Raw genomic sequence first — 16,284 nt, 5'->3', positions numbered from 1 at the left:
GTATGATCCACCTGAAATTGCTATTACCCGCATACCTACACTTCTTGGGATTTTGTAGATGAACTCATGGATTTGTCCCATTCATAAAACCTCAAGAGAGATGACATCAGGATTAAGCCCAAGGGGTGGGGTAATATAAAGGGAATTCCATATGCCCAAAAATATACCACCTAAGAATGAAGTTTCCTGTCTTGCATAATATCTGCTAGCAATCCATAAGAGCAAAACTCGTCCTTTCGTTTGATAGTTTGGCACCTTCTGGAATAGATTGTGACAAACTAGTTTTGTGTCACCCCCAGCTGCTGGGGTGACAAGTGGGGAATGTATAATTATACTACAGCAAGAGGCCCTCACTGGATGCCCACCGGAAGGGTGGAAGGCCAGATTTTAGGACTCAGGCTGTAAAAATACCAGCTAGGTTTAAAAATCTATGACTGGCTGAGCAAGGACTTGCTTTTCCTGCAGGTTAATATGTGTTCTAGTTTAAGACCTATCCACTGGAATAGTGGTGGGCCAAGCTGCATAGCTTGAAACAGTTGAAAAGCACTGCCTAGGCCTGAGAAGCAGTTGATGGCCTTATAGCAGAGAGCCTGCAAGAGCAGGACTGCTTGGTGAGTTCTAATGAAACCTGGTGCAACTTCCAAATTGAGTGTAACACACATGATGCAGAAATTAAAGACAGAAATGATAAGAAGTTTGGTTCATAACACGGAGTCTGTCTTTAGAAGATGGCACCCAGATCACAAGATGATATGAGACAGATTTGTCCATGTTTGGATGTTTGGATGTCCGTATCTAGGGAGATGTTGACAAAAAAGGGAAATTGCACAATAACTTGCAATAGCTGAAACGGAAAGGAGAGATGGCCACCTGACCGGTGGTAGAGTATGATTCACTGATTAAGCAACATTAGAGAAAAAAAATCCCTCTCCACAGACTTGTATGGGGACCAAATTGTATAAAAGCAGGGTGCATGCAAGCCCTCGTTGGAACGATTTTCCCCAACGCGTCCTAGAGGGCAGGGCTCTGGCCAGTTGAACCCAGAATCTGTCTGCTGAATGTACCTGATTAAAGTCTGATTTGGTAAGAATAAAAAGACTATTTCTTTAACTACACTGTTTCTGTCCTTGCTTCAATTTATTCTCTATCTTCTATCTGTTCTGCAAACTAACACACACACACACACACACAAGTAAGATTTCTCACTGAAACAGTTTTATAGACTTTTCATAGAATTTATGTGGGAACATAAATAGCCAAAGATTCATTTAGATCCAAATAGACAGAAAGCTGTGGTCATGGGAATTAGACTTGAACTGCGCCTTCTGATGCCTCCCCAGCGGCGATACCCATGGGAAAGGGTGTCACTGGAATTTAGGGAGGCGGTCCGCAAGATAATAGAAGAACAGACCCTCTGTACACCTCCGTGTGGAAGGGTCCCACGGGGGTCTATAGAGGGGTAGATTTAAAACAGTAGTCAAGCAGGGTCTGTGTAGGACAAGAGCGAGGATCTAGGGCCTTGCTGTCACACCAGACGGCAAACCTCCTCCATAGAAAGAAGTAACTCCTCTTAGTGGAATCTTTCCTGGAAGCAAGCAAGATGCGGGAGACACCCTCTGACAGACCCAAAGAGGCAAAGTCTACGCTCTCAACATCCAGGCCGTGAGAGCCAGAGACTGGAGGTTGGGATGCAGAAGCGCCCCTTCGTCCTGTGTGATGAGGGTCGGAAAACACTCCAATCTCCACAGTTCTTCGGAGGATAACTCCAGAAGAAGAGGGAACCAGATCTGACGCGGCCAAAAGGGAGCAATCAGAATCATGGTGCCTCGGTCTTGCTTGAGTTTCAACAAGGTCTTCCCCACCAGAGGTATGGGAGGATAATCATACAGGAGACTCTCCCCCGTCCAGGAGGAAGGCATCCGGTGCCAGTCTGCCGTTGGCCTGAAGCCTGGAACAGAACTGAGGGACCTTGTGGTTGGCTCGAGATGCAAAGAGATCTACCAAGGGGGTGCCCCACACCTGGAAGATCTGTCGCACCACTCGGGAGTTGAGCGACCACTCGTGAGGTTGCATAATCCTGCTCAGTCTGTCGGCCAGACTGTTGTTTACGCCTGCCAGGTATGTGGCTTGGAGCACCATGCCCTGACGGCGAGCCCAAAGCCACATGCTGACGGCTTCCTGACACAGGGGGCGAAATCCAGTGCCCCCCTGCTTGTTGATGTAATACATGGCAACCTGGTTGTCTGTCTGAATTTGGATAATTTGGTGGGACAGCCGATCTCTGAAAGCCTTCAGAGCGTTCCAGACCGCTCGTAACTCCAGGAGATTGATCTGCAGATCGCGTTCCTGGAGGGACCAGCTTCCTTGGGTGTGAAGCCCATCGACATGAGCTCCCCACCCCAGGAGAGACGCGTCCGTAGTCAGCACTTTTTGTGGCTGAGGAATTTGGAAAGGACGTCCCAGGGTCAAATTGGACCAAATCGTCCACCAATACAGGGATTTGAGAAAACTAGTGGACAGGTGGATCACGTCTTTTAGATCCCCAGCAGCCTGAAACCACTGGGAAGCTAGGGTCCATTGAGCAGATCGCATGTGAAGGCGGGCCATGGGAGTCACATGAACTGTGGAGGCCATGTGGCCCAGCAATCTCAACATCTGCCGAGCTGTGATCTGCTGGGACGCTCGCACCCGCGAGACGAGGGACAACAAGTTGTTGGCTCTCGTCTCTGGGAGATAGGCACGAGCCGTTCGAGAATCCAGCAGAGCTCCTATGAATTTGAGTCTCTGTACTGGGAGAAGATGGGACTTTGGATAATTTATCACAAACCCCAGTAGCTCCAGGAGGCGAATAGTCATCTGCATGGACTGTAGAGCTCCTGCCTCGGATGTGTTCTTCACCAGCCAATCGTCGAGATAGGGGAACACGTGCACTCCCAGCCTGCGAAGCGCCGCTGCTACTACAGCCAAGCACTTCGTGAACACTCTGGGCGCAGAGGCGAGCCCAAAGGGTAGCACACAGTTCTGGAAGTGACGTGTGCCCAGCTGAAATCGCAGATACTGTCTGTGAGCTGGCAGTATCGGGATGTGCGTGTAGGCGTCCTTCAAGTCCACAGAGCATAGCCAATCGTTTTCCTGAATCATGGGAAGAAGGGTGCCCAGGGAAAGCATCCTGAACTTTTCCTTGACCAGATATTTGTTCAGGGCCCTTAGGTCTAGGATGGGACGCATCCCCCCTGTTTTCTTTTCCACAAGGAAGTACCTGGAATAGAATCCCAGCCCTTCTTGCTCGGATGGCACGGGCTCGACCGCATTGGCGCTGAGAAGGGCGGAGAGTTCCTCTGCAAGTACCTGCTTGTGCTGGAAGCTGTAGGATTGAGCTCCCAGTGGGCAATTTGGAGGTTTGGAAACCAAATTGAGGGTGTATCCTTGCCGGACTATTTGGAGAACCCACTGGTCGGAGGTTATGAGAGGCCACCTTTGGTGAAAAACTTTCAACCTCCCCCCGACCGGCAGATCGCCCGGCACTGACACATTGATGTCGGCTATGCTCTGCTGGAGCCAGTCAAAAGCTCGCCCCTTGCTTTTGCTTGGGAGCCGAGGGGCCTTGCTGAGGCGCACGCTGCTGACGAGAGCGCGCTGGGGCTTAGCCTGGGCCGCAGGCTGTCGGGAAGGAGGATTGTACCTACGCTTACCAGAAGAGTAGGGAACAGTCTTCCTTCCCCCATAAAAACGTCTACCTGTAGAGGTAGAAGCTGAAGGCTGCCGGCGGGAGAAGTTGTCGAAAGCGGTATCCCGCTGGTGGAGCTGCTCTACCACCTGTTCGACCTTCTCTCCAAAAATATTGTCCGCTCGGCAAGGCGAGTCCACAATCCGCTGCTGGATCCTATTCTCCAGGTCGGAGGCAAGCAGCCAAGAGAGTCTGTGCATCACCACATCCTGAGCAGCGGCCCTGGACGCAACATCAAAGGTGTCATACACCCCTCTGGCCAGGAATTTTCTGCACGCCTTCAGCTGCCTGACCACCTCCTGAAATGGCTTGGCTTGCTCAGGAGGAAGCTTGTCCACCAAGCCCGCCAACTGCCGCACATTGTTCCGCATGTGTATGCTCGTGTAGAGCTGGTAAGACTGGATTTTGGCCACGAGCATAGAAGAATGGTAGGCCTTCCTCCCAAAGGAGTCTAAGGTTCTAGAGTCCTTGCCCGGGGGCGCCGAAGCATGCTCCCTAGAACTCTTAGCCTTCTTTAGGGCCAAATCCACAACTCCAGAGTCGTGAGGCAACTGAGTGCGCATCAGCTCTGGGTCCCCATGGATCCGGTACTGGGACTCGATCTCCTTGGGAATGTGGGGATTAGTTAGAGGCTTGGTCCAGTTCGCCAGCAATGTCTTTTTGAGGACATGATGCATGGGTACTGTGGACGCTTCCTTAGGTGGAGAAGGATAGTCCAGGAGCTCAAACATTTCAGCCCTGGGCTCGTCCTCCACAACCACCGGGAAGGGGATGGCCGTAGACATCTCCCGGACAAAGGCCGCAAAAGACAGACTCTCGGGAGGAGAAAGCTGCCTTTCAGGGGAGGGAGTGGGATCAGAAGGAAGGCCATCAGACTCCTCGTCAGAGAAATATCTGATGTCCTCCTCCTCCTCCCACGAGGCCTCACCATCGGTATCAGACACAAGTTCATGAACCTGTGTCTGAAGCCGTGCCCGACTCGACTCCGTGGAAACACGGCCACGGTGCGAGCGTCGAGAGGTAGACTCCCTCGCCAGCACCGGCGAAGCTCCCTCCGCCGACATCGTCGGGGAGCCTTCCTGGGAGGCGACCGCAGTCGGTACTGCAAGCGGCACAGATGCTGGAGACCTCACCCCGGGCAAGGGGCCAGCTGGCGCCTCACTCGACGGTACCGGTGGCGCAAGCACCCCCGGTACCGGAAGGGAAGGGCGCAACAGCTCTCCTAGGATCTCTGGAAGGACGGCCCGGAGACTCTCGTGCAGGGCGGCTGTGGAGAAAGACATAGAAGCCAATGCAGGTGTCGAAGTCAGAGTCTGTTCCGGGCGTGGAGGCTGTTCCGGGCTGTCCAAGGTGGAGCGCATTGACACCTCCTGAACAGAGGGTGAGCGGTCCTCCCGGTGCCGATGCCTACTGGGTGCCGACTCCCTCGGCGACCCAGAGCTCTTGGTACCGATGCGGGAAGGAGACCGGTGTCGATGCTTCTTTGACTTTTTCAAACGAAGCATGTCACCGGAACTTCCCGGTCGATGCCTCGATGCAGCCGATGCCGAGGTCGGAGGTCTTGACGCTGTCGACGTCGATGCACTCGATACCCCCGGTGCTGTTGCCGACGAAGAGCCCGAAAACAACACGTTCCACTGGGCCAATCTCGCTACCTGAGTCCTTTTCTGTAAAAGGGCGCAAAGACTACAGGTCTGCGGGCGGTGCCCAGCCCCCAGACACTGAAGACACGACGCGTGCCTATCAGTGAGCGAGATTACCCGGGCGCACTGGGTGCACTTCTTGAAGCCGTTGGGAGACTTCGATGACATGGGCGGAAAAATCACGCCGGCAAAATCAAAACTCGTAATTGCGGTAAAGGCACCAAAAAGAGGGAGAGAAAAAAAACTCGAACCGAGGCCTCAAAGGGGCCTACCCCGAAAATGAAAGTAAACTTAACGGGGCAAAAAACTGGAAATACAGGAAGGGAAAAAAAGACCGAAAAGGTCTTTCTCCAAATTCCCTTTTTTTTTTTTTTTTTTAATAGTGAAAAGTCAAAAGACGCGCGAGGGTCAACTTAAGGAGCGCGAACGGCGCAAAAACACCGGTGGTAGGTCTATCAGGTCAGACATGTAGGCTGGGGCCTCGCCAATTAGAACGTTGGAGGTGCCTTATATATATATTGCAAAGGCCTAAAATATAAACTAATGCACGCATCAACCTTTTCCTATATGAGCACGCAATTCTGGAACGCTCTGCCAAGTAACCTAAAAGCAACCTATGAACTGACCAACTTCCGCAAACTGCTGAAGACCCATCTCTTCGACAAAATATACCACAAAGACCAATACATGTGAAACCCCCACACATGTCTAGCTACGTTAAGAATGTCTATCATATTACTATCATGTTTTCCACTACCACGCAACTCAAAACACTTATGTAATACTAAATGTCAATTCTCCTATCATTTCCACTACCCATGATATATTATAAGCCACATTGAGCCTGCAAAGAGGTGGGATAATGTGGGATACAAATGCAATAAATAAATAAATAAATATAACATTATGTTTTGCTCTTTTAGTTCCTATGTACACATTTTTATTATTATTGTCATCTGAAATGTTTTTTTTATACACTGGTAGATAGTGTTATATTGGCATTCTTTTGGACTACTGACATTTTATCTTGAATTGTCCATCAAGAGAGGAAAAACAAGGAAAAATCCATGAAAGGTAGAAGCCAAACAGTGACAGGTACATTGAGAGGCTATGATGTAGGAAAGTAAGAGGCAACAAAAATGTGGGTCTTCAGGGCCTGATTAAAGGTGAAGATGGTAGGTTAGTCACAGATATGGCAAGGGAGATCATTCCAGACCCTTGCGCCCAGGTAACTGGACTCAGTATCATGGGTGCTGTTGAGATGGAAGACAGAAGGTAGGGGTAGAACAAGATGACTTATTGGCCAATCTAAGGCAATGGAGAGGAGAGTAGGGAATGAGTAGTTTGTTGAGATAGAAGGGGGGAGGGGCAGAGGGAAGTACAGATTTATAGACCAGTAGAAGTATTTTAAATTTGATGTGTGCAGAGACTGGGAGCCAATGTTCGGATTGCAGAAAGGGGGTGGCGTGATCAAAGCAATGGGCATAGTGGAGGAGTTTCACTGCAGTTGACTGAACTAACTATAGTCATTTGACGCTATGGAGGAGTAGGCCAGTGAAAAGGGAGTTACAGTAGTCCAAACGTGATATGGCAAGGGCAAGAAGAAAAGGTCATAATAGAGAAGTCGGTTGGAAGGAGCGAACTGAGCGGACACAATGAAGGGCAAAGAATGATGAACAAAGAAAGGAATCTATGTGAGGCTTGTAGGACAAGAAAGAGTCAAACATGACCCCTAGGATCTTAACAGAGTCGCTGTATGGTAGGAGTTGACCATCAAGGCTAGGGGGCAGGGAGGGCAAAGTGACGAGTGGAAGGAAAAAGGATCGCTTCACATTTGGAGGAGTTAAGAAACAAGAGGTTAGACTTAAGCCAGGAGGAAACCGTAGAGAATCAGTAAGAAGATTTGAATATCGTCCGCACAGCAGAATGGCGTGAAAGCATGGTTCTAAACAGTGAGAGGTGCCAGAAAATGTTAAACAGAGCTGGAGCAAGTACTGAACCCTGAGGGACTTCAGAATGCAGAGGAAAAGTGGAGGTGGACTAGTAATTGAACGAGAGGCGATAGGAGCGATCAGAAAGATAGCTAACCAGAAGAAGACTGTGTCTGAGAGAACATTACAGCGGAGGCATTGAAGAGAAGCGTGTGATCAACGAGGTTGAAGGCGGAGGATAGATCTAGGGAAACCAGGATTACCAAAGAATATTGGTCCAAAAAGGTGCGGATTAGGTTGTAAAGAGAGAGCAGTAAGATTCTGGTGCTATGGTTAGGTCAGAAGTCAGCCTGGAAGGGGTGCAACATGTTACTGTTCTCCATGTGTTGAATGAGTTGTGAATGGACAAGCTTTATCAAATTTTCATTGTTTATTCAATGCTTTTTTTTTTGTTTTTTTTCTGATGATCATATAGTTTGAACTTTGTTTTTTATTATATTTATGTATTGGTTTCTGTTAATATTTGCTTGCAGAATTGTTTGACTCCTGAGGCAGACGCCTTCAGCACTGAAACGCAAGACTGTGTCGAGTCTATTGTATATTTCAATAAACGATTGCCATTGTGTTGAAATTCAATTGGTCTTCCCCCATTCTTTTGTGTTTTTTTTCTGTTTGGCTGGTACGTTTTGGGGTGGTTCTTTTCTTTGTTTACATCCATACCTTTCCTGCCATGACTTCTGATTCCTCTGAGCTCTCCAGAGTTTTCTCGTATGTTCTCCCCACTCGTGCTACAAAATCCTTCACAGTCTCACATAGTACCCTGATGAATGGAAAAAAAAAACACTATGAGGCAAAGATCATGCAAACTTGTAATCCTCACCACAGGTTCCCCAGTCTCCACCTTTCATGGAAGTCTTAGGCACTCACTTGGCAGAGGAGATAACCACAGAGTGCTGGTCTGAGCTTAAAATTTTGGAGAGATGGGCAGCAACAGAGTCTTCATAAAACAAAATTTGCTGGACCTGCAAAAAAAATGGTTCGGAAGTTACTCTTTACTGCCACGGAAAAGGAGGGACTATGACAGTGGAAGAATAAGAGATGGCAATACGAACAAGTGATAGGAGCTGCTCTTTTAGTTCAGTGTTAGAATCCCTGGTTTGAAGCTGGAAAGCTGTAGCTTCGAATTCTCAAACTGTTGTTTGGAAAATGGGATGAGACACTACAGAGTGCTTTGACCAATATTTAATCCCCCCAAGAACATACTTTAATATGGGACAGTCATGAAGGGAAAGGGCAATGCTATGGTATATTCTCTTTATTATCTCTAAGACAACTGTCTTTAGCAATTCCAATACTCTTGAAAGCTAGCTGAACCCTTTTGTTGGATCACTTCCTCTCCATTTTCTGATCCTGGGTCACAGATGCATGATTGTTAAGAGCCAAAAGACCTGGGTCAGCAGGACAACAGAAGCACTGCTAATAAGCCACAGTCAAGTTCTAGTACCTTTATCCCAACTCTCTCCCCTGTAGTCATTCTCATTCCACCCTGCAGTCCCCTCCATGTCTTGTTTCCTTGCAAATATTCTCCTCCAGACACATAAGCCTTGCACTGGTCTATTGTTACATACTCTACCTCAGAATTTTCACTTAAGTCTTCAGTCACGTCGGAGGATGAAGCCTGATGTGGAAGTTTGGTTTCATATACCATGATGCTCCACCTAGTGAGGCAAGAGAACATTGTGCTTACTTGCTGCAAATTCACCCCCCCCCCCCCCCATTCCTTAAGAGCAGGAGGCTAGCACATGTAGGAAGAAAGCTTGGATATGGAAGATATTACAGAGATAGAAGAGTTCAAATGAAAATAAAGAAAAAAAAAAGACAGATCTGAAAAACGAAGGACTGTGTTATGAACAAAAGTTGAAGTGATACATTTTCATCAGGTGTCCGAGAAAGCTAAGGAAACCTCCATAGAGTGCCCATGGTTAAAACCTGACCATAAATGAGGATGAGAAGGCTGGGTATTTGGAGAAAAGGCTCATCAATTCTGGTGGTTATGTGGATTATTACAAAACTTGGCAAGAAGACATGGAAAGGGACCTGGAAGATCACAATGACAAGAGGTGGTCTGTAAAGTGGTAGCGGTGGAGGCCAACACAATTGTAGATTTTGAACATTTTTGGGGCAGATGTGGAGGGCAGTGGTGGGAGGTAGCAGGGGTGAGACATGAGGTGAGGTGAGGGCTGCTGGTGTTATTTTTGAATGTGAGAATTTGTATGGTCATCTACTTAGAATGGTAGAAAACCCAAGGGAAAATTAGGTTCTTACCTTGGTAATTTTCTTTCCTTTAGTCATAGCAGATGAATCCATTACGAGTGAGTTGTGTCCATCAACCAGCAGGGGGAGATAGAGCGCACTGAAAAACCATAGTGCCTCATGGCCAGCTAGCTCCATCTGCCTCTTCAGTATTTGAAGTTTCCAAAGCAGTGTTACACCGCAAAGCATAATAACATGAACTTTCCTCACAGCGGATGAACGCCCCAAACCTGGAGCTATAATTCAAAGGAGGGAATGAACTCACCTTCCTGTAACTGAACAGAAATCCTGAAGACTGTTTTCCAACTTCTCCCAATGAGGGAACATATCTACAGGAAAAACAACATAAAAGTAACATAAATCACATAATGAACCACTGAGGGAGGGCTCATGGATTCATCTGCTATGACTAAAGGAAAGAAAATTACCAAGGTAAGAACCTAATTTTCCCTTCCTTGTCATCAGGCAGATGAATCCATTATGAGTGGGATGTATCAAAGCAATCCCTAGATAGGGTGGGAACAAGTCACACCACGCGCCAGCACTTGTGCTCCAAAATGCGCGTCTCTCCTGGTAGCCACATCCAGCCTGTAATGTCGGGCAAACGAGAGCTTAGAAGCCCAAGTAGCTAGACTACATATCTCTTGAAGAGAGAGTGCTCCAGTTTCAGCCCAAGAAGAGGAAATCGCTCTTGTGGAATGTACCTTAAAGGCTTCAGGCGGAGGCCGGCCAGATAGCAGATATGCTGAAAAGATAGCTTCTTTGAGCCAACGGGCTATAGTGGCCTTAGACACTGGAGACCCTCTGCGTGGACCTGACAAAAGAACAAAAAGATGGTCAGAGGTCCTGAAGGCATTTGACATGCGTAGATATTGCAACAGAGCCCTTCGCACATCCAGAAGGTGCAACTGCCCATAGGCTTCTGCAAACTCCTCTTTAGAAAAGGAGGGCAGGAAAATAGGCTGGTTTAGGTGAAACGCTCAAACCACCTTAGGCATGAAGGAAGGCACCGTACATACCATTACTCCGGACTCTGAGAATTGCAGAAATGGGTCTCGACAGGACAGCGCCTGGAGCTCAGATACCCGTCTCGCCGATGTCACGGCCACCAAAAAGACCGTCTTTAAGGTCACATCCTTCTCCGAAGCTCACCTGAGTGGCTCGAAGGGCGAACACTGAAGGGCCTTTAAAACTAACCCCAGGTTCCAGGCCGGACACGGAGCCCGCACGGGAGGATGGAGCCGAACCACCCCTCTAAGAAACCGTGTCACATCCGGGCAAGCAGCCAGAGAGAGGCCAGCGACCTTCCCTCGAAAAAAATGCTAAGGCTGCCACTTGAACACACAGGGAATTATAGGCCAAGCCTTTTTGTAAACCATCCTGCAAAAAGTCAAGTATCAGTGAGACAGAAGCCCGCACGGGTGTAATCGCTTTAGAAGCACACCAAGCCTCAAATTGGCACCAAATCCTGGCAAAAGCCACGGAAGTGGAACGCTTGCGGGCCTGTACGAGAGTGGAAATGACTTTACTGGAATATCCCTTGTCTCTCAATTGCGCCCTCTCAATAGCCATGCCGTAAGACCAAAGTGGCAGGCGTCCTCCATGGTCACTGGGCCCTGTGACAACAGGTTCGGTACCAGAGGTAACGACAGGGTATCCTCTACCAGCATCCGCCGGAGGTCCGCATACCACGGCCTCCTGGGCAATGAGAACCACCTCTCCTTGGTGGAGCCGAATCCACAGGAGTACTCACCCTATCGAGGGCCACGGAGGGAACACATACAGGAGGCCCTGAGGCCAGGGTTGAGCCAAGGCATCCAACCCTGCCGAGCAAGGATCTCTCCGTCTGCTGTAGAAGCACTGGACTTTGGCATTTGTGCTTGACGCCATAAGATCCATTACGGGCTTTCCCCATTTGGCACATATCTGCAGGAATACTTCGTCTACAAGTTCCCACTCCGCTGGGTGAATCTGATTCCTGCTCAGATAATCGGCTTGCACGTTGCTCTGACCTGCAATATGAGCTGCTGACAGAAACTGCAGATGAAGCTCGGCCCAGTGGCAAATCTGCGCAGCCTGGGCGGCTACTGCTATGCACTGAATGCCTCCTTGGCGATTTATGTAGGCCACTGCTGTTGTGATGTCCGACAGAACTCTGACAGCCAATCCTTCCAGGGTCAATTGAAAGGCCAGAAGCGCCTGGAAAATCGCTTTCAACTCCAAGCGATTGATGGACCACTCCAACTCTTCGGGTGTCCAAAGACCCTGGGCATGCCTTCCCCGGCAGTGTGCACCCCAGCCCTTCAGGCTGGCATCTGTTACCACCAGGCACCAATCGTGGAGCGCTAGCGGCATTCCTCGCCGTAGCATGCTGTCTGAGAGCCACCACTCCATACTGAGCCAGGCCGCAGGGAGCCACGTGAGTCTGCATTGATAATCCTGAGATATTGGAGACCATCGTTGAAGCAGGGAACACTGCAGAGGTCTCAGGTGCGCTCTCGCCCACTTCCAAAGTGGCCGTCATCGACCCCAACAGCTGAACAATGTCCCAAGCTCGCGGGCGAGGCATCCTCAGGAGCAGACAGACCTGGTTCTGAAGCTTGCACCGCCTTTGCTCGGGTAGGAAGACCATCCCCGAGGCTGTGTCGAACCGGACCCCCAAATATTCTAGAGATTGAGAGGGGGTCAGGTGACTTTTGGCTATACTGACGACCCAGCCCAGAGATTGCAGTACTGAGACCACTCTGGCTGTAACCTGATGACTCTCTTCGGCAGAGTCTGCTCTGATGAGCCAGTCATCTAGGTACGGGTGAACCCGGATACCCTCTCACCTGAGAAAAGCAGCTACTACCACCATTACCTTGGAAAAGGTTCGGGGAGCTGTGGCGAGGCCAAAAGGCAAGGCCCGAAACTGGAAATGTTTTCCCATCACCGCAAAACGCAGAAACCTCTGGTGCGGGGGCCAAATTGGTATGTGCAAGTAAGCTTCTTTCAGGTCCAGAGATGTGAGAAACTCTCCTGGCTGTACCGCCGCTATGACGGAGCGCAGGGTTTCCATGTGAAAATGCCGCACGTGCAGAGACTTGTTGACTTGTTTTAAATCTAGGATAGGCTGAAAAGACCCTCCTTTTCGCGCCACCACGAAGTAAATGGAGTAACGGCCAGAGCCGCATTCAGCGGGAGGCACGGGGGAAACCGCCCCAATGTGAATCAAGCCTTGCAAGGTCTCCTCTACCGCCACCCGTTTGGTGGCAGAATCGCATCGGGACTCGACAAACACATCTCTTATCGGGGCATTGAATTCTATTCTGTAGCCTTCTCTAATCAGGTCCAACACCCACTGATCTGAGGTAATCTTGGCCCACTCCTCGAGAAAGAAGGAAAGTCGTCCTCCTATCACAGGAATCGAGGAGGGGGCCGGCCCACCATCATTGAGAGGGTTGCCCTTGAACTCCAGGTCTTGAGCCTGCTGCTGCGTAACATTTGTCCGAGTGAAAGGAGTTCCTCTGCTGAAAACGGGCACGCAAAGTGAACTCAGCAGAACGCTCTGGGCGGTACCTTCTAGCTTCACGGAAGCGAGGTCTGTAAGAGGAGGGAACCGCCTGACCCTTGGAAGAAGGCCGTGGCCTATCCTCGGGTAAGCGCTGGGGTTTGGCATCCCCCAGGCCTTTCACAATTTTCTCCAACTCCTCACCAAACTGGAGAAGGCCTTGAAAGGGCAACTTCACCAACCTTTGCTTAGAGGCCACGTCAGCTGCCCAATGCCGTAGCCACAGAAGACGGCGAGCCGCCACCGCTACAGCCATCTGTTTAGCCGAAGCTCTGACCAGATCATAAAGGGTGTCAGCCAAAAATGACAAGGCCGACTCCATCCGCGGTGCCACCTCCGTAAGGGGCTCCGCTCTATCTCCGGGCTGTTCCACTGCCTGTTGTAACCAAGCGAGGCAGGTTTGGGCAGCGTAGCAGCTGCATGCAGACGCCCGTAAGAATAGGCCTGAAATTTCAAAGGATTGTTTCATAGCTGCCTCCAGGCAACGGTCCTGAATGTCCTTCAGGGCAACCCCTCCTTCCACTAAGAGGGTAGTTTTCTTTGTCACAGCCGTGACTAGGGCATCCACTTTAAGCACTGCTAGAAGCGCCAAATGCTCCTCACTTAGAGGGTATAATTGCCCCATACCCCTGGCGACTTTCAAAGGCCCCTCGGGGTCAGCCCATTGAGCTGTGATAAGCTCTTGGATGGAGTCAAGCAAAGGAAAGGCTCGAGCAGGCTTCTTAGTACTTGCCATCCTCAGATTACCGGAGGAGGTCTCAGTACTCCCAGGGTCTTCTATAGAGAGGACCTGCAAGGCATCAGTAATAAGTGCTGGCAGCTCATCGCGGTGGAAAATCCTCACCGCGGAAGGATCATCTGGATCCGGTGGCAATCCTGCACCTTCTTCTGGCTCTCCAGACCACGAAAGCCTGCCAGACCTCTCAGAGTCCTCACATCCCGAAAGGGGGTGCGCCACTCTCTGAAGGGGAATCCACCCTTCTGCGCTTGTCCTGCGGCCATCTGTCAGGGGAAAACGTGTCTGACGCTAATCCAAGGCCAGACTCCACTGGAGGGGATACAGAAAGCAGGGCCGCAGAGGACCCCTGCGGAAGAGCTCTTTTTAACATGTATGCATTATGTAGTAATAAAACAAATTCAGGGGAAAATGGCTCACCCTGGCCTCCCGGTTCCAGTCCGGGGGAAACAGCTCTTTTATTAGCCTCTACACGAGGCGCCCCTCCAGGCTCAAATCCCTCTGCCTCAGCGGGGGTCGCACCATGCTGTTCCCCAAAATGGCACCCGCTGCCAGCTCCACGGAGCGGGAAGGAACATCGCTCGCCATGCTCGGGTCGGCTCCACCGTCTGAAAAGCACTCCTTACAGAGCCCCGCTGCAGATTTGCGCTTGCCACAAATGGAACAGCGCTTTACTTTCTCAGCAGCCATCACCGTAAGCGGCGAAAATTCAAAATGGTGGGTTCGTGCCAAAATCGTCCCGAACGTGGGCCCTCCCCGGAGGAGCTACAAAATGCTCTTACCTCACCAGACCGAGTCTCCGAGCTCCGGTCACGCTACACAATCAGAAAAAAATTTCTTTTCTAGGATCGCAGCGCCAAAGAGCGACTCAACTTTTTTTTTTTTTTTTTTACGCTGTGAGGAAACTTTGAGGCAACAGCGAAAGAGGCAAATTTCCAACTCCGGAGGATCAGTAGCGTGGGAAAGGCAGGGAAAGGGCGAACCTATGTGCCTGCATCCACAGCGTGGGCAAAGACAGGGACAGGGCTTGCCTATTTGTCTACTTTCACATCGGGGGCCGGGTAAGGCAGGGAAAGGGCTAACCTATTTGCCTTTAAAGTGGGCACCATCAGCCACAACACCCCTGCTACAACTGGCAAAAGCACAGGAGCCACCCCAGGCAGATTTTCTGAAGGAGCTTGAACAAGCTGCAACCACCCTGCTGGGGAGATAGAGAATACTGAAGAGGCAGATGGAGCTAGCTGGCCATGAGGCACTATGGTTTTTCAGTGCGCTCTATCTCCCCCTGCTTGTTGATGGACACTACCCACTCGTAATGGATTCATCTGCTTGATGACAAGGAAGAAAGAATTTTAACTGGCAGACTGGATGCTAGCACTCAGTGGCGTACCAAGGGGGGGGCGGTGGGGGCGGTCCGCCCCGGGTGCCAGTGGGTGGGGGGTGCTCCGCTCCCGCCGCCTCCCGTGGCGCCGCACATTTAAAAAACCGGCGAAGCAGCGTCGCAGGCAGCGCCTCGTGCCCTGCTTGTAAAAAAAAAAATCAAATCTCCTTCCTTCTCCTCGTCTTGATGTCTTGACGTCGACTCGGGCCTTCCAATCAAATTGGAAGGCCCGAGTCGACGTCAAGACGAGGAGAAGGAAGGAGATTTGATTTTTTTTTACAAGCAGGGCACGAGGCGCTGCCTGCGATGCTGCTTCACCGGTTTTAACGGGACTGAGGTGGGGAAGGAGAGGGGCGAAAGGGACTCGGGTGGGGATGTTCAGAGGGGAGAAGGGGACTGGGGTGGGGGTCTCAGATAGGGGAGGGGAGAAGGGGACTGGGGTGGGGATCTCAGAGGGGAGAAGGGGAGGGGAGAAGGGGACTGGGGTGGGGGTGTTCAGAGGGGAGAAGGGGAAGGGAGAAGGGGACTGGGGTGGGGATCTCAGACAGGGGAGGGGGAGGGGAGAAGGGGACTGGGGTGGGGATCTCAGAGGGGTGAAGGGAAGGGGAGGGGAGAAGGGGACTGGGATGGGGGTGTTCAGAGGAGAGAAGGGGATGGGGTGGGGTCTCAGACAGGGGAGGGGAGAAGGGGACTGTGGTGGGGGTCTCAGACAGGAGAAGGGGAGGGGAGAAGGGGACTGGGGTGGGGGTGTTCAGAGGGGAGAAGGGGGCTGGAACTGGGGGCTGAAAAAAGGGGCAGAGAGAGAGGGGACAGATCCTAGATGGAAGGGGGAGCGAGAGGGAGGGCAGACCCTGGATGGATGGGAGAGGGAGGGCAAATGGTGGATTGAAGGGGCAGAGAGACAGAGTGAACAGAGATGCTGGATGGAAGGAAGATGGTGAAAAGAAGATGAGGAAAGCAGAAACCAGAGACAACAAACTGTAAATAAAATATATTTTTTTAT

The 16,284-nt window shown here is 50.6% G+C and overlaps 1 protein-coding gene and 1 long non-coding RNA gene across 2 annotated transcripts in view; one reads left to right on the top strand and one right to left on the bottom strand.

The window, feature by feature from the left end:
• DGKD (diacylglycerol kinase delta) overlaps positions 1–16,284 on the bottom strand; it is a 327,912-nt gene that overhangs the window by 84,323 nt on the left and 227,305 nt on the right. Inside the window, 3 exon segments of the mRNA XM_030217200.1 lie at positions 8,022–8,121; positions 8,229–8,323; positions 8,935–9,019. Coding sequence (XP_030073060.1) covers positions 8,022–8,121; positions 8,229–8,323; positions 8,935–9,019 — 280 coding nt within the window.
• On the top strand, positions 1,286–15,255 carry LOC115479327. The gene is made up of 3 exons (XR_003943653.1): positions 1,286–1,385; positions 6,550–6,553; positions 15,245–15,255. It is a non-coding gene; the product is annotated as an uncharacterized LOC115479327 (long non-coding RNA).

The sequence above is a fragment of the Microcaecilia unicolor genome, chromosome 10 (genome assembly GCF_901765095.1).
Source record: "Microcaecilia unicolor chromosome 10, aMicUni1.1, whole genome shotgun sequence".
Lineage (NCBI taxonomy): Eukaryota > Metazoa > Chordata > Amphibia > Gymnophiona > Siphonopidae > Microcaecilia > Microcaecilia unicolor.
Note: the sequence above shows the minus strand (reverse complement) of the source record. Positions and strands in the feature narration are given on the sequence as shown.